General features: G+C 44.0%; 1 protein-coding gene across 1 annotated transcript; it reads right to left on the bottom strand.

The window, feature by feature from the left end:
* Positions 1-1,174: 1,174 nt before the first annotated feature.
* LOC311125022 (achaete-scute homolog 5-like) lies at positions 1,175-1,846 on the bottom strand (the record flags this gene model as incomplete). The annotated part of the gene is made up of 1 exon (XM_084199111.1): positions 1,175-1,846. One exon carries the CDS (start codon positions 1,844-1,846, stop codon positions 1,175-1,177), a length of 672 nt encoding a protein of 223 aa, XP_084055237.1.
* Between the last annotated feature and the right edge of the window lie 20,904 nt (positions 1,847-22,750).

The raw sequence follows: 22,750 nt of genomic DNA on the forward strand, positions 1-22,750 counted from the left end.
GGACACATGGAAACTCCTTTTCTTAGGCATTAATCATGCAAACATATATATTTTTATTTTTTTATTCAGCGAGATTCAAACCTATAATCTTCTCTTCTTTATTCATGGGTTTAATCCACTGCGCCACCAGGATGGAGCTAGCATGCCATGTTTTTTTATGCATACAAAGCTGTTTATTTTAGTCTATTCAAACAGACCCCATTTCAAAGGAAACAAGCACTCAATAAGATCAGGTGTGGCCAATTAGTGGGCTCAGCCAACACACCTTAACACACTTAACAGGATAGTGGATAGAGAGAGTTTTGTTGATGCCGAGAATAGATTGTATATGTTCTCAGCATTAAAACGTTTTTTTGTGTTTATTCTGGTAAGTTTTCTTCACGTTCTGCGTTCTGAGAACAGTGTGTGTTTTTAAATAACATTCTTTGAACGTTCTCTGAACATTACTTACATTTTCTTGTGGTTTTAATGGTATGTTTTCTTCACGTCTCGGAACAATTTGAGAACTTCACTTTAAGAAACGTTATGCTAAAGTACTGACATTTCCACAGAAAAACATTGTTTCTTAACGTTCTCTGAACTATTTGAGAACATTCCCAATGTCAAACCAGTTGGAGAACATTCCAAGATCATTACCAAAATTGAAATGAAATGTAACCCTGTTTGAACATTTAAGAAACTTTATTTTAAAGTAATGAAATACTACGATTTATTTTTGTTTTGTCAAGTTCCTTAAAAGTGTGGAGACTATTCCAAAGCCAAACAACTATGCACCATTCCCAGAAAGTTGTGGGGAGGTTGTATGCAAAATAACCATAGGACAACCACTGTCTCACCAAGTTCTAAAAAACGTAGAGCTGTTCTCAGAACGTTATGTGCTAGCTGGGATTGCTCTCTGAGTTTCAGGTGTTAATCTTCAAATCTGAAGTGTTCATGACATCATGCTTTAACATAATCAGCTTCCGAAAGTGTTTTGGTAAATCATTTCAGTGGCAAAAAACAAGACACATTGCCAATACATAACATAGTATCTAGTGGAAAAGTCTTAAATTATATATCTTTGTGCTCAGGGTTTGATGTTTTTGTGGGCAGTCCTTGGAGAGAGGGAAGTCCTACCTCATTTCACAAATGTCTATCCACAGTCTCTCTCACAAACTACACTGCCCATAATCCCCTAGGTCCCAGAGCCCTCTGACTCCTCACAGTCTATCCCCGCAGAGGAAGAGGAGGAGTCTGAGAGAGAGCGAGGTGACCCCCCATTGCTGTGGTCCGAGTCTTCCGTCCTACAGTGGACAGAACTGGGGCTGTGGCACACCTGTCCCCCCTCATACACCTCTCTCCCATTCCCCTGCCCGTCCACCAGCCCCTGCAGGTATTTAATATAATTAATTGCTGCCCTCAGTGTCTCCACTTTACTGAGCCTCTTCTCACTGGCACCCCCTGGCAGGTGGTCCCTCAGCTTGGCATAGCCCTGGTTCACACACTTCACCCTCTGACGCTCCCGCTCGTTACGCTTCTGGATGAACGCCGGCTCGAAGGGGCACTCGTACACCCCAAAGTGCCCGTGGTGGAATGGGGACAGGTAGGGGAGGAGATTGGGGCCTCCAGGGCCCCGGAACGAGGCTTCATATAGGCCTCCAGGGTCCATTGTGGTTGGGTAAAGGAGGAAGGGCACTGTATGGGCCAGAGGGTCAGAGCCAGAGTGGAGGCGGTGGGAGTGGGTGTGGGTGTTGGGGCGGTTCTCATAGTGGCCATTAGAGGGAGACAGACTATAAGGCAGGCTGCTGCCTCTGTTTAGGTAGGTGGGCCGCTGGTCTACGAAGGGGTGGGAGAATGCAGCACTCATGTTGATGGTGCAAAGGAACAGAGAGAGAGCCTCTTAAGATAAATGGATGGATAAGGAATCGGAGCAGCGAGTCGTGAGTTTCCTCCACTTGTGACATCCAGTTTTCCCCTCAAGTAGAAGGAGAAACAAGGTGGAGCTTCATCATCAAACGCTCTCCTCTGCTCTTGTAGATCTGTGGAAGTGAATTAAGACAGGATGAAAGGTTAGAACTTAGTTAAATGAGCCACCTTCATCAAACACAGGAGGTTTTGAGGATAATAATAATTATTGCATGTATTTAAAGATAAAATGAGGCTATATAAACTTCAGAGGTAAGGGATTAGATAGCTGCACTTTGTGCTAAGAAACTAAAGGAAGATGAGGATCTTTACAGTTACCTGAAAATCAGAACATTTATAATCACACTGAAAGTATGCAAATTCAAGACTACTATCTGGCTTTATTGTAGGGGAGAGTGGGGTATGTTGAGCCAAAGGGTTAGTTGAGCCACCCCTTGTTTCTAGGAAACCATACACAAAATGAATCATGTGATCAAATATTTAGGAAGAGGTCATCATTTCATGAAGTCTGTGAAGGAAGAAACCACATGGAAAAAGTGGTAAGCAAGTTAGGTAATAAAACAGAAATGAATTTATTGTGTTATAGGTTTCATGATGCTGGTATCTAAATCAAAGTAGATCGTTTTAAGATGGATTGTGCATCAGTTGGGGTCTCTATAAGCTACAATATGAGGTCCTACACCTAGTTATTTTTATGTGCACTACGTCATAACACACAGCCTTTTATCCGCAACAAGTCAATTTGTTGGAAACACATCTCTTGTGGGAAAATGTGCATATTGTTTTAATGCATATTTTTGAATATTTGCATGAAAATCTGTCGCCAATTGGATGGAAACATAGATAGTGAAGCTGAATAGCTACATTGACAAAAAAGAAAACAAACATGTACCTGTGTGAAAGAGAGGCTATGATAGAGTAGCAGAGGCACACAAGGTCTTATCTGGTGACATGGAGTCTGAGCTTGCTAATCATATCAAGAATCTCGCAGACCAGTTTCATGGGCTTAGTAGCCTCAAACACAGTGCATATGGAAAGTATTCAGACCCCTTGACTTTTTCCACATTTTGTTACGTTACAGCCTTATTCTAAAATTGATTAAATTGTTTTTTTCCCTCATCAATCTACCCACAATACCCCATAATGACAAAGCAAAAATAAGTTTGTATAATATTTGCACATTTATTAAAAATCAAAAACGGAAATATCACATTTACAAAGGTATGCAGACCCTTTACTCAGTACTTTGTTGAAGCACCTTTGGCAGCGATTACAGCCTCGAGTCTTCTTGGGTATGATGCTACAAGCTTGGCACACCTGTATTTGGGGAGTTTCTCCCATTCTTCTCTGCAGATCCTCTCAAGCTCTGTCAGGTTGGATGGGGAGCGTCGCTGGACAGCTATTTTCAGGTCTCTCCAGAGATGTTAGATCGGGTTCAAGTCTGGGCTCTGGCTGGGCCACTCAAGGACATTCAGAGACTTGTACCGAAACCACTCCTGCGTTGTCTTGGCTGTGTGCTTAGGGTCGTTGCCCTGTTGAAAGGTGAACCTTCGCCCCAGTCTGAGGTCCTGAGCTCTCTGGAGCAGGTTATCATCAAGGATCTCTCTGTATTTTGCTCCGTTCATCTTTCCCTCGATCCTGACTAGTCTCACAGTCCTTGCCGCTGAAAAACATCCCCACACCATGATGCTGCCACCACCATGCTTCACCTTAGGGATGGTGCCAGGTTTCCTCCAGACGTGACGCTTGGCATTCAGGCCAAAGAGTTCAATCTTGGTTTCATCAGACCAGGAATCTTGTTTCTAATGGTCTGAGATTCCTTTAGGGGCCTTTTGGCAAACTCCAAGCGGACTGTCGTGCCTTTTACTGAGGAGTGGCTTCCGTCTGGCCACTCTACCATAAAGCCTGATTGGTGGAGTGCTGCAGAGATGGAACTCTTGAGCACTGTCATAGTGAACATTTGGTTCATGGTCACCTCTCTGACCAAGGCCTTTCTCTCCCGATTGCTCAGTTTGGCTGGGCGGCCAGCTGTAGGAAGAGTCTTGGTGGTACCAAACGTCTTCCATTTAAGAATGATAGAGGCCACTGTGTTCTTGGGGACTTTTAATGCTGCAGACATTTTTTGGTACCCTTCCCCAGATCTGTGCCTCGACACAATCCTATCTCGGAGCTCTACGAACAATTCCTTCAACCTCATGGCTTGGTTTTTGCTCTGACATGCATAACTGTGGGACCTTATATAGACAGGTGTGTGCCTTTACAAATCATGTCCAATCAATTGAATTGACCACAGGTGGACTCCAATGAAGTTGTAGAAACATCTCAAGGATGATCAATGGAAACAGGATGCACCTGTGCTCAAATTTTGATGAGGATTTTTATTTATTTAATCAACTTTAGAATAAGGCTGTAATGTAACAAAATGTGGAAAAAGTCCCTGTTTCAGACAACTGGTCAAGAAATGGAAGAGATATTGAACAGAGAGCTCTCTATCTGAATGTAGGCATACATTTAAGATATACAATATACCACACCCCAATACCATGAATTAAACTTTGACCTACTAGCACCATCACCAACTGTCACAGAACACCATCACCACTTACCCCAAGGCGGCTCAACTTCCCCTGTCCCTATGCTCAATTTATGTTGACATAAATTCTGATTATTTCCAACATCCTGAAATATATGTAGATATCTTTGTTATAAAGAATACTATATTTCGCTTGATGTAGTAATGCTGAATGTAAGAAATGGCTCAACATACCCCACTCTCGCCTACTTCTACTTTATTGTAAATCAAAAGTCAATTGATCTGAGAAGCAACAATGAACATGAAAGCGTTAACATTGTGGGCAGAATCATTTCCCTCAATAATCTTGAAATATCTTCTAATCCCACTCTCCTCCTCCCTTTTTCTCTTTCTCTCCCTCTCCTTCACAGAGACTTGCATCCATGGCTGCTGCACAGAGAAAGAGTGAGACAGAGAGAGAGAGAGAGAGAGAGAGAGAGAGAGAGAGAGAGAGAGAAGAGGAATTCCCCTCTCTTTAAGCCAGTGTTGGGTTTCCCAAAGACAGTTTGGAACGTCTGCCAAAACCACTTAAGCATTTGAAGGCGAGGGTTATTGTATATAACTTTGACAGTTGGATATGTCTTTTGAAGTGAAAATTAACACACACAGACCCATAGACACAAACTCAGACACACACCACACCACCATTGCCACACTGTGTCCTTATAGTGCTTGGGGAAAAACCACCCCAGATTGAAGTAATTAATCATCAAGATGAGGAATCATGTATGATGAGGTTGTCTTTGCATTCAATGTATTAGGACTTAGATAGAATATATGTAATACATACATAGTTATAATGACTTATTATTCATAAGTACAATGGCATGCATATAATCTGTAGGACTTTATATGATCTATCTATACTATCTATATTCTACTATCTATATTCTACACATTATCATAGAACCTAACACAAGAGATCATATTAAATATTACGTTGGTTTTTGCATTGGGTATAACCTAATGACAGAAAATATAGAACAAATAATTTATATTTACTGTAGATATTTACTGTGTGGCCACACAAAATATCTCTTCACCCTGCATTATTTACATGTTACATGTCCGAGTTCATTGAATTTATTTGCATGGAGTCATATGTACTCCAGAAAGACAAATGTGTTTTCTCCATTGCGGATGTGTTCATTCTACTCTCTCCATCTTACCTTCAGATGAACAGGTGATACTCAGGGTCCTCCACATTTAGTACCAGGCCTCCAGGTGCTCAGGGGGGAGACAGGCAGGACCCTACCCAGCCTGGGGTGCTCTGTCTGGGGTGAGGAACTCAGTGTGGTTCCTCTCAGGTGTTCCGTGGTGGTGTGGTCAGTATGGTGTCCTCTGTAGTAGTGTGTCAGGTGGGTGGTGGATCCCAGCTATTACCTACTCTCACCCCTGGATGCCCCACCCACAAAGAGATGGGTGGGAGATCAACTGAGATGAAGATATTGTACTTGGCTTAAAGAAGTATCGCAGGTGTGGTATTTTATAAAACACCCACTCCCAGTGGTGATTACATAGTTTAATGATAGTTTGACATCAATGAGAAGCCCGACCTTACTGCATTAAGTTGTGTCAAGTCAGACTTCACTGATCTCTTAGACAGGTTAATCCAGCGTTTCCAAAACTCAGTCCTGGGGACCAAAGGGTGCACGTTGTCACGTTGTATAATGAAAGGAGACAGGCGCAGGAATACGTAATAGGGGTTTTATTTTACTCCACCCAACACAAGGTACGTCATGAAAGAATGACGGGGACAAAGCCCAAAACAAACACGTATATATATAACAAAAGGATGATGGGACGAGACCCGAAATAACAAGTGCACAATTCCACAGTATGTAACCCGTAATACAAAGTACTCACGAGACCAACGGACATGGGACAATTATCGACAAGGACAATTGGGAACAGAGGGCACATATACACATACTAATCAGGGGGAATGGGAACCAGGTGTGTGTAATGAGACAAGAGAGTCCGGGGTTGGTGGTAATGGTCTAGTTCAGTAACACCTAGAAGGCTGGTGACGTAGACCTCCGGAGCTGGTGAACGGAATGAGCAGCAGTACCGGGGGGATCCGTGACAGTACCCCCCCCCCCCCCCCCCCGTTGATGAGATACTGGAAATATCTGTCTGAAGCCTCGAATCCAGGACTTCACGGACCAAGTACGCCGGACCTCCCTCGATGTCCAGAGGAGGAGGCGGGGCATCACTGGGTCCAGCCTCAGCGAGGGGACCAGGCACCACTGGCCTGAGGAGAGAAACATGAAAAGTCGGGTTAATACGGTAATCAGCAGGGAGTTGCAAACGGTACGTTACCTCATTAACCCTCCTCAGGACTTTAAACGGCCCCACAAACCGCGGGCTCAGCTTCGGCAGGGGCAGGTTTGGGTGGAGAGCCAGTCCCGGTCGCCTGGAGAGAAAACAGGCTCCTCACTGCGGTGGCGGCCTGTTTTATGTGCCGACGCACAGGCCGCTGGAGAAGAATGTGCGCTGTGTTCCAGATCTCCTCAGCGCGCCGAAACAACTCGTCCACCGCAGGGGTCTCGGTCTGGCTTGGATGCCAAGGTGCCAGCGCCGGCTGATACCCCAACACACACTGGAAAGGAGTGAGGAGTGGCGCAGGGAATTCTGCGTGTACTCAGCCCAAGGTAGAAAATCCGCCCACTTCCCCGGCCGGTCCTGACAGTAACATGTCAGGAACATGCCCACTTCCTGATTGATCCTCTCCACCTGCTCATTAGCTTGAGGACGGTACCTGGAGGTGAGACTGACCGTGACCCCCAGGCGTTCCATGAAAGCTTTCCATACGCGTGAGGTGAACTGAGGGCCACGGTCTGACACAATGTCCTCCGGGATCCCGTAGTGCCGGAAAACGTGCGTAAAATGAGCCTCCGCGGTTTGCATGGCCGACGGGAGCCCAGGCAGAGGAAGGAGGCAACAAGCTTTGGAAAACCGATCCACAACGACAAGAACGATGGTGTTCCCCTTGGAGGGGGAAGGTCAGTGACAAAGTCCACCTAGAGGTGAGACCAGGGTCATTGTGGAACCGGCAGGGGAAGGAGCTTTCCATAAGGGAGGTGTCTGGGTGTCTTTGACTGGGCACAGATGGAGCAGGAAGAGACGTAAACCTGGACGTACCTAGCCAAGGTGGGCCACCAGTACTTCTTAGTCAGGCAGGCGATGGTACGGCCTATCCCAGGATGACCCTACACAGGGGCCGTGTGCGCCCAGGTAAGGAGGCAGTCCCGCACACCCATGGGCACGTAGGCGCGGTTCTCCGGGCACTGTGCAGGTGCGGGTTCCGTACGCAGGGCCTGCCGTATGTCGGCGTCCACGTCCCACACTACTGGCACAATGCTACCGAACGGAGGGATGATGGGGGGGGCGATGAGGAGGCAGGCGTGTAGCCTGGGTCTTAGAGAAAACCTGATTCAGATCCTGGTATTCCTCCGGTAAATCCACTTGAGGGGCATGGTCCGGACTTTCCACCGTAGTGGTGTCGACCTCCCCTGACACTCCTGTGACCAACCCAGCAGGCTCCTCTTGGACCAGGAAATAACAGGGTTATGCTAACTCAACCAGGGGAGACCTAAAACAACGGGTTGCGTGGGGGTGTCTATAATCAAAAAGGTGATCTGTTCTAAATGAGTGTCATGGGTCAGCAGAGAAACGGGAACAGTGATGTGATGTACGAGCCCTGTCCCTATTGGACGATTATCCAGGGCTCTAACCGGAATGGGTGACCGTAGGGGAACCAAAGGAATGCGTAATGCAGTGGCCAGTGCCGGCAGCTACAGAATCAATCAGAGCTAATGGGAGTGAGGAGCTAGGGTATTCAGGGAATTTAATGGGAAAACACACTGGTTGAGGTGACAGAAAAGGAGAGGAGAACTTGCATCCCACCGGGGTTGGAGCAGGGGAATTCCCTGGCTTGTCACCTCCTCGCCTATTAGTGGATAGAGGGCTGGTCGGGGAGAAATGACCCCTTTCTCCACAATAGGAGCAGAGGCCCAGATTCCTCCTTCTCCTACGCTCTGCCTCGGGCAAACTTGCAGAGCCCACCTCCATCGGCTCTGCCCACGGAGCAGGTGTAGCCATAGGCTCCGGATTCCGCGCAGGTCTTCGTCGGAACCGCAGGAAGTTGTCCAACCGGATCGCCATGCTGATGAGCTGGTCGAGTGACAGGTTGTCATCACGGCAGGCTAACTCCTTCTGTACCTCCTCCTGCAGAGCCGGCGCAGATGGGACGGAGGCAGGTAGTGGTGGTGTGGGGGCTGGTGCTGGAACCGGTGCTGGAGGCTGGAGGGACTGCACATTCCCCTCCAAACACAGGATGGTTGCCAGCACACTGTCCATGGCGCTGCCGAGTCTGGAGAGACAGTCCTCGTGATGCTGGACTGTCTCTATGATGGTCGCCAGCTAGGCCTTTACCGCTGTCTCCATTTAGGAGGGTCGATAATTCTGTCACGTTGTACAATGACAGGAGACAGGCGCAGGAATATGTAGTAGGGTTATTTTACTCCACCCAACACAAGATACGTCATGAAAAAACGACGGGGACGAAGCCCAAAACAAACACGTACACTACCGTTCAAAAGTTTGGGGTCAATTAGAAATATCCTTGTTTTCTAAAGAAAAACATTTATTTTGACCATTAAAATAACATTGTCGTATCGAGTGAGTGGTGGAATTATTGCTGATAAACAAAGGAGTCCGCTCATACTGAATCCTTGATCATAAGTTTATTCAGATCCCAAGCTTCAGCATGAGTGACAGGTGACATGACACCCGGAGAGCGACGCCTCAGAATGGCCGCTCTGCCCTTTCTGTAGTCTAGCCCCTATTTATAAACAATGCAAAAAGATGCTCCCTCTTCTGGCCAATCACCAGTCTCCCCTGTCTACAACACACTTCCTGTCTGTTGTATGTGGCGTTACACTAAAACATTCCCTCTTGATACTAAAATCAACATTCTTTCAGTTCCACTTAAAAAACATTTAACACCATGATAATCTCAATACACTACAACATCAAATTGATCAGAAATACAACTCTGCCTAGGTCAGCATCCCGGAGTCGCCTCTTCACTGTTAACGTTGAGACTGGTGTTTTGCGGGTACTATTTAATGAAGCTGCCAATTGAGGACCTGTGAGGCGTCTGTTTCTCAAACTAGACACTCTAATGTATTTGTCCTCTTGCTCAGTTGTGCACCGGGGCCTCCCACTCCTCTTTCTATTCTGGTTACAGCCAGTTTGTGCTGTTCTGTGAAGGGAGTAGTACACAGCGTTGTACGAGATCTTCAGTTTCTCGCATGGAATAGCCTTCATTTCTCAGAACAAGAATAGACTGACGAGTTTCAGAAGAAAGTTCTTTGTTTCTGGCCATTTTGATCCTGTAGTCGAACCCACAATTGCTGATGCTCCAGATACTCAACTAGTCTCAAGAAGGCCAGTTTTATTGATTATTTAATCAGCACAACAGTTTTCAGCTGTGCTAACATAATTGCAAAATGGTTTTCTAATGATCAATTAGACTTTAAAAATGATAAACTTGGATTAGCAAACACAACGTTGGAACACAGGACTGATGGTTGCTGATAATGGGCGTCTGTACGCATAGGTAGATATTCCATTAAAAATCAGCCGTTTCCAGCTACAATAGACATTTACAACATTAACTATGTCTAAACTGTTCTTCTTATCAATTTGATGTTATTTTAAAGGACAAAAAAATAGCTTTCTTTCAAAAACAAGGACATCTCTAAGTGACCCCAAACTTTGGAACGGTAGTGTATAACAAGGACATATCTCATTATGATACTAATCTTTTTTATTTACTTTTTGTTTTGTTCACTAAGTTTCATCGATAATTATAAACACAGGACGATAACCAACAATCGATGACAAGAAGATTAAGTTGTAGAAGTTCAGTGGTAGTTATGATAATAGTGCATTTGTGCTGGTAGTGGGGACTACAGTGGCTGGCGAAAGTATTCACCCCCTTGGCATTTTTCCTATTTTGTTGCCTTACAACCTGGAATTAAAATGGATTTTTCTGGGCTTTGACTAGGCCATTCCAAGACATTTAAATGTTTTGCCTTAAACCACTCAAGTGTTGCTTTAACAGTATGCTTAGGGTCATTGTCCTGCTGGAAGGTGAACCTCCGTCCCAGTCTCAAATCTCTGGAAGACTGAAACAGGTTTCCTTCAAGAATTTCCCTGTATTTAGCGCCAACCATCATTCCTTCAATTCTGACCAGTTTCCCAGTCCCTGCCGATGAAAAACTTCCCCACAGCATGATGCTGCCACCACCATGCTTCACTGTGGGGATGGTGTTCTCGGGGTGATGAGAGGTGTTGGGTTTGCGCCAGACATAGCGTTTTCCTTGATGGCCAAAATGCTCAATTTTAGTCTCATCTGACCAGAGTACCTTCTTCCATATGTTTGGGGAGTCTCCCACATGCCTTTTGGCGAACACCAAATGTGTTTGCTTGAATTTTTCTTTAAGCAAGGGCTTTTATCTGGCCACTCTTCCGTTAAGCCCAGCTCTGTGGAGTGTACAGCTTAAAGTGGTCCTATGGACAGATACTCCAATCTCCGCTGTGGAGCTTTGCAGCTTCAGTGTTATATTTGGTCTCTTTGTTGCCTCTCTGATTAATGCCCTCCTTGCCTGGTCTGTGAGTTTTGGTGGGCGGCCCTCTCTTGGCAGGTTTGTTGTGGTGCCATATTATTTCCATTTTTTTATAATGGATTTAATGGTGCTCTGTGGGATGTTCAAAGTTTCTGATATTTTATAACCCAACCCTGATCTGTACTTCTCCACAACTTTGTCCCTGACCTGTTTGGAGAGCTCCTTGGTTTTCATGGTGCCGCTTGCTTGGTGGTGCCCCTTGCTTAGTTGTGTTGCAGACTCTGGGGCCTTTCAGAACAGGTGTATATATACTGAGATCATGTGACAGATCATGTGACACTTAGATTGCACACAGGTGGACTTTATTTAACTAATTATGTGACTTCTGAAGGTAATTGGTTTCACCAGATCTTATTTAGGGGCTTCATAGCACATATGCACACACCACTTTTCCATAATTTAGTTTTTAGAATTTTTTGAAACAAGTTATTTTTTAAATTTCACTTCACCAATTTGGACTATTTTGTGTATGTCCATTACATGAAATCCAAATAAAAATCAATTTAAATTACTGGTTGTAATGCAACAAAATAGGAAAAACGCCAAGAGGGATGAATACTTTTGCAAGGTACTGTAGTTGTAGTAGTATATTGGGAGCATTTCAGCAATTGTATTTCACTTTAGATTGTTGAGGAACTCATTCCTGCTGTTCTATATTTGGAGGAGCACTTGAAGCCGCGACTTAAAAAGGGCATATGGATGCTGTTTTGAGGGGCTGGCCATTCGAGTCCACACCAGTCGTCATATGGCGATAATTGTTGTTTGGGGTCTTTAAAGTGTGTCGTCTGCGTTTGATGTGAGTGTGTGTGGATGTGTGTGTGTGCGCACGTTTGGCATCCGTGTGTGATGTGTGTAAGAGACAGACGTGGCTGCAACTCAATCCCCCTCTCTCTGACTGTCTGCGGCTCAGTCCCGGGTGTAAACCATTCAACCATGGGAGACACACTCTTCTCTAATCACAGAGAACACAGGCCCAGACATGCCCTGGGCAGCCGTGCAAATCACATGACATTTAGATATTTAGTCATTTTAGTCATTTATAATCCTTTAAACTGGTAAGAAATAGGGAAGAAAGAGTCAAGAACCGGTTCTAATTTTCAATAATGGTATGGCAAGAATGAAGTGACCCATAGTGCAGCTACATGTTCAGTGTACCACTCTCAAACAGAAACAGTTCAGTAGAATCTGTGCATTAGTCATCACAATAATATTGTACAATGTTGATTCAGAGAATGGTTAATAGCAGGCACAGGTAGCAGGTATGGTGCATTTACTGTAAATAATTATTATTCCAAGATTTAGGAGAAGAGGAAAAGTGTGCTTCCTAGAAGGGGGTTCCACCCTTTAAATACCCTTTATTTAGTAGCCTATATCTTCATTCATTTCTATGATTCTGATGTAGACTGTTTAATCTTGGTTGGAAGTGGGGGATTAGGGATAGGAAACAGCAAACAATCATTTCCAGGATGCAGCTCTTTGATTCAGCTCTGAACCAGTAAACCTTGCTATTACTGCAACTGACATTTAGAGGCAGTTTAAGAACAGTACCTTCCTTTAACTAAATTAGTTTTTTCCGAGTTTGAGATGATCCTAAACCAGGACAATGTGATTCTCTTTTAGACAATGCTCACTGCACTAATAATCTAAGAATGCTGTGATATACTTATTAACCGAGCTTTTCCCAAACTCGGTCCTGCTCCCCCCCAGCACTACACAGCTGATTAAAATAATCAACTAATGATCAAGCTTTGATTATTTGAATCAGCTGTCCAGTGTTAGGGCAAAAACAAAACGTGTGTCACGGATCCCCCCGGTACTGCTGCTCATTCCGTTCACCAGCTCCTGAGGTCTACGTCACCGGCCTTCTAGGTGTCACTGAACTAGATCATTACCACCAACCCCGGACTGTCTTGTCTCATTACACACACCTGGTTCCCATTCCCCCTGATTAGTATGTGTATATACAGTGTCTTGCAAAGGTATTCACCCCCCTTGGCGTTTTTCCTATTTTGTTGCATTACAACCTGGAATTTAAATAGATTTTTATTTGGATTTCATGTAATGGACGTACACAAAATAGTCCAAATTGGTGAAGTGAAATGAAAAAAATTACTTGTTTCAAAATATGCTAACAAATAAATAACGGAAAAGTGGTGCGTGCATATGTATTCACCCCCTTTGCTATGAAGCCCCTAAATAAGATCTGGTGCAACCAATTACCTTCAGAAGTCACATAATTAGTTAAATAAAGTCCACCTGTGTGCAATCTAAGTGTCACATGATATCAGTATATACAGTTGAAGTCGGAAGTTTACATACACCTTAGCCAAATACATTTAAACTCTGTTTTTCACAATTCCTGACATTTAATCATAGTAAAAATTCCCTGTCTTAGGTCAGTTAGGATCACCACTTTATTTTAAGAATGTGAAATATCAGAATAATAGTAGAGAGAATGATTTATTTTCATCACATTCCCAGTAGGTCAGAAGTTTACATACACTCAATCAGTATTTGGTAGCATTGCCTTTATATTGTTTAACTTGGGTCATACTTTCCAGGTAGCCTTCAACAAGCTTCCCACAATAAGTTGGGTGAATTTTGGCCCAGTCCTCCTGACAGAGCTGGTGTAACTGAGTCAGGTTTGTAGGCCTCCTTTATCGCACACGCTTTTTCAGTTCTGCCCACAAATTTTCTATAGGATTGAGGTCAGGGCTTTGTGATGGCCACTCCAATACCTTGACTTTGTTGTCCTTAAGCCATTTTGCCACAGCTATGGAAGTATGATTGGGGTCAATGTCCATTTGGAAGACCCATTTGCGACCAAGCTTTAACTTCCTGACTGATGTCTTGAGATGTTGCTTCAATATATCCACAAAATGTTCCTTCCTCATGATGCCATCTATTTTGTGAAGTGCACCAGTCCCTCCTGCAGCAAAGCACCCCCACAGCATGATGCTGCCACCCCCATGCTTCATGGTTTGGATGCTGTTCTTCGGCTTGCAAGCCTCGCCCTTTTAACTCCAAACATAACGATGGTCATTATGGCCAAACAGTTCTATTTTTGTTTCATCAGACCAGAGGACATTTCTCCAAAAAGTACGATCTTCATCCCCATGTGCAGTTGCAAACCGTAGTCTGGCATTTTTATGGCGGTTTTGGAGTAGTGGCTTCTTCCTTGCTGAGCAGCCTTTCAGGTTGTGTTGATATAGGACTTGTTTTACTTTGGATATAGATACTTTGTACCTGTTTCCTCCAGCAACTTCACAAGGTCCTTTGCTGTAGTTCTGGGATTGATTTGCACTTTTCGCACCAAAGTACCTTCATCTTTAGGAGACAGAACGCATCTCCTTCCTGAGCGGTCTGAAGGCTGCGTGGTCCCATGGTGTTTATACTTGCGTACTATAGTTTGTACAAATGAACGTGGTACCTTCAGGCGTTTGGAAATTGCTCCCAAGGATGAACCAGACTTGTAAAGGTCTGCAAATTTTTTTCTGAGGTCTTGGCTGATTTCTTTTGATTTTCCCATGATGTGCATGGAGGCACTGAGTTTAAAGGTAGGCCTTGAAATACATCCACAGGTACACCTCCAATTGACTGAAATTATGTCAATTAGCCTATCAGAAGCTTCTAAAGCCATTACATAATTTTCTGGAATTTTCCAAGCTGTTTAAAGGCACAGTCAACTTAGTGTATGTAAACTTCTGACCCACTGGAATTGTGATACAGTGAATTATAAGTGATATAATCTGTCTGTAAACAATTGTTGGAAAAAATACTTGTGTCATGCACAAAGTAGATGTCCTAACCGACTTGCCAAAACTATAGTTTGTTAACAAGAAATTTGTGGAGTGGTTGAAAAATGAGTTTTAATGACTCCAACCTAAGTGTATGTAAACTTCTGACTTCAGCTGTATACACCTGTTTTGAAAGGCCCCAGAGTCTGCAACAACACTAAGCAAGGGGCACCACCAAGCAAGCGGCATCATGAAGACCAAGGAGCTCTCCAAACAGGTCAGGGACAAAGTTGTGGGTTGGCTTATAAAAAAATATCAGAAACTTTGAACATCCCAGGGAGCACCATTAAATCCATTATAAAAAAATGAAAAGAATATGGCACCACAACAAACCTGCCAAAAGAGGGCCGCCCACCCAAACTCACAGACCAGGCAAGGAGGGCATTAATCAGAGAGGCAACAAAGAGACCAAAGATAACCCTGAATGAGCTGCAAAGCTCCATAGCGGAGATTGGAGTATCTGTCCATAGGACCACTTTAAGCTGTACACTCCACAGAGCTGGGCTTAACGGAAGAGTGGGCAGATAAAAGCCATTGCTTAAAGAAAAAATTAAGCAAACACATTTGGTGTTCACCAAAAGGCATGTGGGAGACTCCCCAAACATATGGAAGAAGGTACGCTTTTTGGCCATCAAGGAAAATGCTATGTCTGGCGCAAACCCAACACCTCTCATCACCCTGAGAACACCATCCCCACAGTGAAGCATGGTGGTGGCAGCATCATGCTGTGGGGATGTTTTTCATTGGCTGGGACTGGGAAACTGGACGCTAAATAAAGGGAAATTCTTGAAGGAAACTTGTTTCAGTCTTCCAGAGATTTGAGATTGGGACGGAGGTTCACCTTCCAGCAAGACAATGACCCTAAGCATACTGCTAAAGCAACACTCAAGTGATTAAGGGGAAACATTTAATTGTCTTGGAATGGCCTAGTCAAAGCCCAGACTTCAATCCAATTGAGAATATGTGGTATGACTTAAAGATTGCTGTACACCAGCGGAACCCATCCAACTTGAAGGAGTTAGAGCAGTTTTGCCTTGAAGAATGGGCAAAAATCCCAGTGGCTAGATGTACCAAGCTTATAGAGACATACCCCAAGAGACTTGCAGCTGTAATTGCTGCAAAAGGTGGCTCTACAAAGTATTGACTTTGGGGGGGTGAATAGTTATGCACACTCAAATGTTCTGTTTTTTTTGTCTTATTTCTTCTTTGTTTCACAAGAAAAAATATTTTGCATCTTCAAAGTGGTAGGCATGTTGTGTAAATCAAATGATACAAACCCCCCAAAAATCAAATTTAATTCCAGGTTGTAAGGAAACAAAATAGGAAAAATGCCAAGGGGGGTGAATACTTTCGCAAGCCACTGTAGTCCACACTACCAGCACAAATATACTATTATCATAACTACCACTGAACTTCTACAACTTAATCTTCTTGTCATCGATTGTTGGTTATCGTCCTGTGTTTATAATTATCGATGAAACTTAGTGAACAAAACAAAAAGTCAATAAAAAATATTAATATCATAGTGAGATATGTCCAGAGGCGTCATGCCCATAGGGGGCACAGGGGCACGTGCCCCCTCAGATTTGTCCTGTTTAAAAAATGAAGCTGGTTGAGAGAATGCCAAGATGGTGCAAAGCTGTCATCAAGGCGAAGGGTGGCTACTTTGAATAATCTCAAATCAAAAATATATTTCGATTTGTTTAACACTTTTTTGGTTACTACATGATTCCATATGTGTTATTTCATAGTTTTGATGTCTTCACTATTATTCTACAATGTAGAAAATAGTAAAAATAAAGAAAACCCTTGAATGAGTAGGTGTGTCCAAACATTTTTTTTATTACATTATTTTGTTGTTTCTCTGTAATACTACTGGCCACCTAGCAATTTTATGAAGTTGGCTTTAGCTGGCAGAGATAGGTTCCCGATCTCCCAACCTCATAAGCTAGCTACCAAAAAAACATTTCAGGATATCAATCAAGTTAGAGTAGCTAGCTTGTCTAACTATCTTAGCTGGCATGCCTGCTGGCAAGGTTGGTAGACTTTAGAAAAGCAAGCAATAACTAAATGTACTGAATAAGACTCACATTCCTTTCAAGCTTTTACCCAGATTTTACCAGAGATGCAGAGAAGCATATTTAGTTTCTTTATAAAAAGAACCACCAGTCAGGAGGATACAGACAGCTCAAGAGGTATGCATAGATATGCAGAAAAATAGACATATTTTACATATAATTAAACATAATGATTATGACTCTAGATTTCAGGAAAAATCTGCTTCAGGTGTTTGAAAAATGCAACTTTCTTCAACTTACGGTCGGGACCACCCCCCAGCCATGCTCATGTATTTTGTGCCCCATCAGATTTTTTGGGGTGCATGACGCTCCTGGTTATGTCTGAAATTGAAGACTGGCAGAGGCCACATAGGCTAATGTGTTCAGTGACTCAAAGTAACCCCAATGCAATCATTTAGAGGCTGTATGATACTGTGTCCATTTATATCAGGAAATGTTTTGCACTTACCATAGTGATCTGTGGGAGACTTGGTAAGGATTGGAAGTCAACAAGTACAGGAAATGTACAGAATGCGACAGATGAGAAGTGACAGGTAATTTCTTTTAAAGAGAAGAACAGAACTATGTCACACTCTCTAAGTGTGTGTCAGACCACAACATGCACACCTCATCTGTTTGGATAAATACTTTGAAGGGTGATGGAGGTGAAGAGTGTCGCTCACCATTGGACGGATGTGAAAACAAGGATCCGCTCTTCAGAAGAACAAAACTAAACAAAATACAACACCAACCAGACGCCACAGGCCCAACACACACACACACACATACACACACACACAACCACACACACACACACAGCCACACACACACACACACACACACGCACACACACACACACACACAGCCACACACACACACACAGCCACACACACAACCACATACACACACGTCCCCCATCTCTCTCTCTCTTCTATCTCTTTTTCTATCTGTCTGGAGAAGTGCCCAGTCCAGTGAAATCAGAGGATGTTTTGGTGAGATCAGCAAGGCCGTGGGGCTGCTTTTGAAGTCATCACCTTCGTTGAACAGTGTGGAGACGTACCACTGACAGCTCCACAGTGACACACACACACACAAACACACGCAAGCACACACTCAAAGTCTATAAAAACCTCCAACAGGCTATTGTTTCTGTTCTAGATTATTCTATTCTACAGTACCAGTCAAAAGTTTGGACACACCTACTCATTCAAGGGATTTTCTTTATTTTTACTATTTTCTACATTGTAGAATAATGGTTGGGTGATTGTGGAGGCCAGGTCATCTGATGCAGCACTCCATCACTCTCCTTCTTGTTAAAATAGCCCTTACACAGCCTGGTGGTGTGTTGGGTCATTGTCCTGTTGAAAAACAAATGATAGTCCCACTAAGCCCAAACCAGATGGGATGCAGTATCGCTGCAGAATGCTGTGGTAGCCATGCTGGTTAAGTGTGCCTTGAATTCTAAATAAATAACAGACAGTGTCACCAGCAAAGCACCCCCACACCATAACACCTCCATGCTTTACGGTGGGAAATACACATGCGGAGATCATCCGTTCACCCACACAGCGTCTCACAATGCCACGGTGGTTGGAACCAAACATCTCCAATTTGGACTCCAGACCAAAGGACACATTTCCACCGGTCTAATGTCCATTGCTCGTCTTTCTTGGCCCAAGCAAGTTTCTTATTATTATTGGTGTCCTTTAGTAGTGGTTTCTTTGCAGCAATTTGACCATGAAGGCCTGATTCCCACAGTCTCCTCTGAGTAGTTGATGTTGAGACGTGTCTGTTACTTGAACTCTGTGAAACATTTATTTGGGCTGCAATTTATTGAGGCTGGTAACTGAAATGAACTAATTCTCTGCAGCAGAGGTAACTCTGGGTCTTCCATTCCTGTGGCGTTCCTCATGAGAGCCAGTTTCATCAGAGCGCTTGATGGTTTTTGCGACTGCACTTGAAGAGACTTTCAAAGTTCTTGACATTGACTGACCTTCATGTAATACCAACATGTTTCAAGCAGACCACCATAGTCCCCGTGCCCAATTACTCTAAGATAACCTGCCTAAATGACTACCGACCCGTAGCACTGACGTCTGTAGCCATGAAGTGCTTTGAAAGGCTGGTCATGGCTCACATCAACAGCATTATCCCAGAAACCCTAGACCCACTCCAATTTGCATACCGTCCCAACAGATCCACAGATGATGCAATCTCTATTGCACTCCACACTGCCCTTTCCCACCTGGACAAGAGGAACACCTATGTGAGAATGCTATTCATTGACTGCAGCTCAGCATTCAACACCATAGTGCCCTCTAAGCTCATCACTAAGCTAAGGATCCTGGGACTAAACACCTCCCTCTGCAACTGGATCCTGGACTTCCTGACGGGCCGCCCCCAGGTGGTAAGGGTAGGTAACAACACATCTGCCACACTGATCCTCAACACGAGGGCCCCTCAGGGGTGCGTGCTCAGTCCCCTCCTGTACTCCCTGTTCACCCATGACTGCATGGCCAGGCACGACTCCAACACCATCATTAAGTTTGCCGACGACACAACAGTGGTAGGCCTGATCACCGACAACGATGAGACAGCCTATAGGGAGGAGGTCAGAGACCTGGCCGTGTGGTGCCAGGACAACAACCTCTCCCTCAACGTGACCAAGACAACGGAGATGATTGTGGACTACAGGAAAAAAAAGAGGACTGAGCACGCCCCCATTCTCATCGACGGGGCTGTAGTGGAACAGGTTGAGAGCTTCAAGTTCCTTGGTGTCCACATCACCAACGAACTATCATGGTCCAAACACACCAAGACAGTCGTGAAGAGGGCACGACAAAGCCTATTCCCCCTCAGGAGACTGAAAAGATTTGGCATGGGTCCTCAGATCCTCAAAAAATTCTACAGCTGCACCATCGAGAGCATCCTGACTGGTTGCATCACCGCCTGGTATGGCAACTGCTTGGCCTCCGACCGCAAGGCACTACAGAGGGTAGTGCGTACGGCCCAGTACATCACTGGGGCCAAGCTTCCTGCCATCCAGGACCTCTATACTAGGCGGTGTCAGAGGAAGGCCCTCAAAATTGTCAAAGACTCCAGCCACCCTAGTCATAGACTGTTCTCTCTGCTACCGCACGGCAAGCGGTACCGGAGTGCCAAGTCTAGGTCCAAAAGACTTCTCAACAGCTTCTACCCCCAAGCCATAAGACTCCTGAACAGCTAATCATGGCTACCCAGACTATTTGCACTGCCTCCCCACCCCATCCTTTTACGCTGCTGCTACTCTGTTAATTATTTATGATAGTCACTTTAACTCTACCCACATGTACATATTACTTCAACTACCTCAACTAGCCGGTGCCCCCGCACATTGACTCTGCACCGGTACCCCCCTGTATATATAGCCTCCCTACTGTTATTTTATTTTACTTCTGCTCTTTTTTTCTCAACACTTTTTTTGTTGTTGTTTATTTTTACTTTTTTTGTTAAAAAGAAATGCACTGTTGGTTAAGGGCTGTAAGTAAGCATTTCACTGTAATGTCTGCACCTGTTGTATTCGGCGCATGTGGCCAATAAAATTTGATTTGATTTGATTTGATGTCTTAAAGTAATGATGGACTGTCGTTTCTCTTTGCTTATTTGAGCTGTTCTTGCCATAATATGGACTTGGTCTTTTACCAAATAGGGCTATCTTCTGTATTACCCACCTACCTTGTCACAACACAACTGATTGGTTCAAACACATTAAGAATGAAATAAATTCCACAAATTAACTTTTAAGAAGGCACACCTGTTAATTGAAATGCATTCCAGGTGACTACCTCATGAAGCTGGTTGAGAGAATGCCAAGAGTGTGCAAAGCTGTCATCAAGGCAAAGGGTGGCTATTTGAAGAATCTCAAATATAAAATATATTTTGATTTGTTTAACACTTTATTGGTTACTACATGATTCCATATGTGTTATTTCATAGTTTTGATGTCTTCACTATTATTCTACAATGTAAACAATTTTAAAAATAAACAAAAACCCTTGAATGAGTAGGTGTGTCCAAACTTTTGACTGGTACTGTATATTCCACACTACCAGTTGAAAGGTCCACAGTTTAGAGGTTGAAACTTGTTTGATCCAACCTGCCTGTAACTGCTGTTCCTGTGCAGGTGTCTCACTCTGGCTGGAGGTATGGACCAGGTGTGTGTTAGAGAGGAAGTGATGAGTTACTCTTTCAAAGTCATACCTATACACACACACACAAAACACGTGTGTTTGAGGGGGGTTAGATCACAGTACTGTCAATCTGACATGCTGTGGACAAGCAGAAGCACTCAGACTGGCCTCCCAAACGGCAACCTCCTCCTCTCTCCAATATCCCTCCACACACACACACACACACACACACACACACACACACACACACACACACACCACCAGCCCCTCAAAGCTGTCTGTCCTCGCCTTCTATCAATAACAATCCCTAAGGCTCCCTGTGGAGACAGAACCACCATACTGTGGAACAGCAGAAGTCACCACTAGGTAATGACATCCAGTCACACAGATGACAGAGGAAATGACTAGAGGCTGTTCCCTCCTCTGGTGAAAAGATAGTCCATATAAAGAAAGGTCAACACAGGCATCTTGTCTTATTTCTAGGAAAAGCACTCAACTGTATTGACATACTTTTATAGGCTGAGTTACATATCCATCTCGGCAACCCAGAACCGAATCTCGCGTGAACAATTTTGTTAGGTTGGGAGAGGTTATTTGGCCTAGTGCGTTGAGGAACCAGGGCAGATTCTCTTTAGTATCAAAGACTCCCTCCCCTCTGAAAGCCTCTGCCAAGTCTATGGGCCTTCTGAATTTCAAAAGATGCCAGCCAGGGGTGCGTTCAGTTCAACGTTTACTATGTTTCCTGACAGTTTGTACTGAACAACATGTTTCCCCAAAACGGTACACATCATTCTTCAACAGCCTTTGAGGTATATTTGCTCCTGTTTGGTGGGTGTGGTGAGGTGTGGCCTGATCAATACGGGTGTGACCATTTTAAATCGCAAAACTCACCCTCTGGGCAACCATAATCACGCCAGTCTTCAATTGGTAGTTCGGTACAGTACCGTGTCCATTGAATTAAACGTTGAACACCGTTCTGTCATACTGAATGCATCCCTGGTCGTTTAGTACAGTACAGTTTCCGTTGAATTAAACGTTGCACACCATTCTATCGTACTGAACACGCCCCAAGTGTAGGCGCACCCCTGCAAAATCGCGATTGGTCCAAATGGAGTTGGTGTCATTTGGTGCCTTATATTCTGACCTGCCTTATTAAATAACCAGGAAAAAAATGTTTTGATTATGAGAAGCACATTTAATAATTGTATTTAATAATGAATAACAATGGCTGTTGAAGCCTGGTCATTCCATTCCTGGTTAGAAAGGGGTAAGGTTGCTATACTGGCGTTTTTATCATGCATGATTGAGGCCTTTGTTATTCAGAGCTCTGCTTTCAGTTATTAACAGATTATTTTATTTCCCACAGATTAATTTGATGGGCTCCCTACTCCGTTAGTGGTGGCAGGTAGTACGAGGAATTTCGATTGTCTTCCTCTTCTCACCCATCCCTGGTTGGGGAGAGATTTGCATCCGGGACATAATATCGTACAACCACAAGGCTATCCAGGACCCAAACTACTTGATTTATAATTCCAAATATCCCCAACACTGT

The sequence above is a fragment of the Coregonus lavaretus genome (assembly GCF_964263955.1).
Source record: "Coregonus lavaretus genome assembly, contig: HAP1_SCAFFOLD_1140, whole genome shotgun sequence".
Taxonomy (NCBI): Eukaryota; Metazoa; Chordata; class Actinopteri; order Salmoniformes; family Salmonidae; genus Coregonus; species Coregonus lavaretus.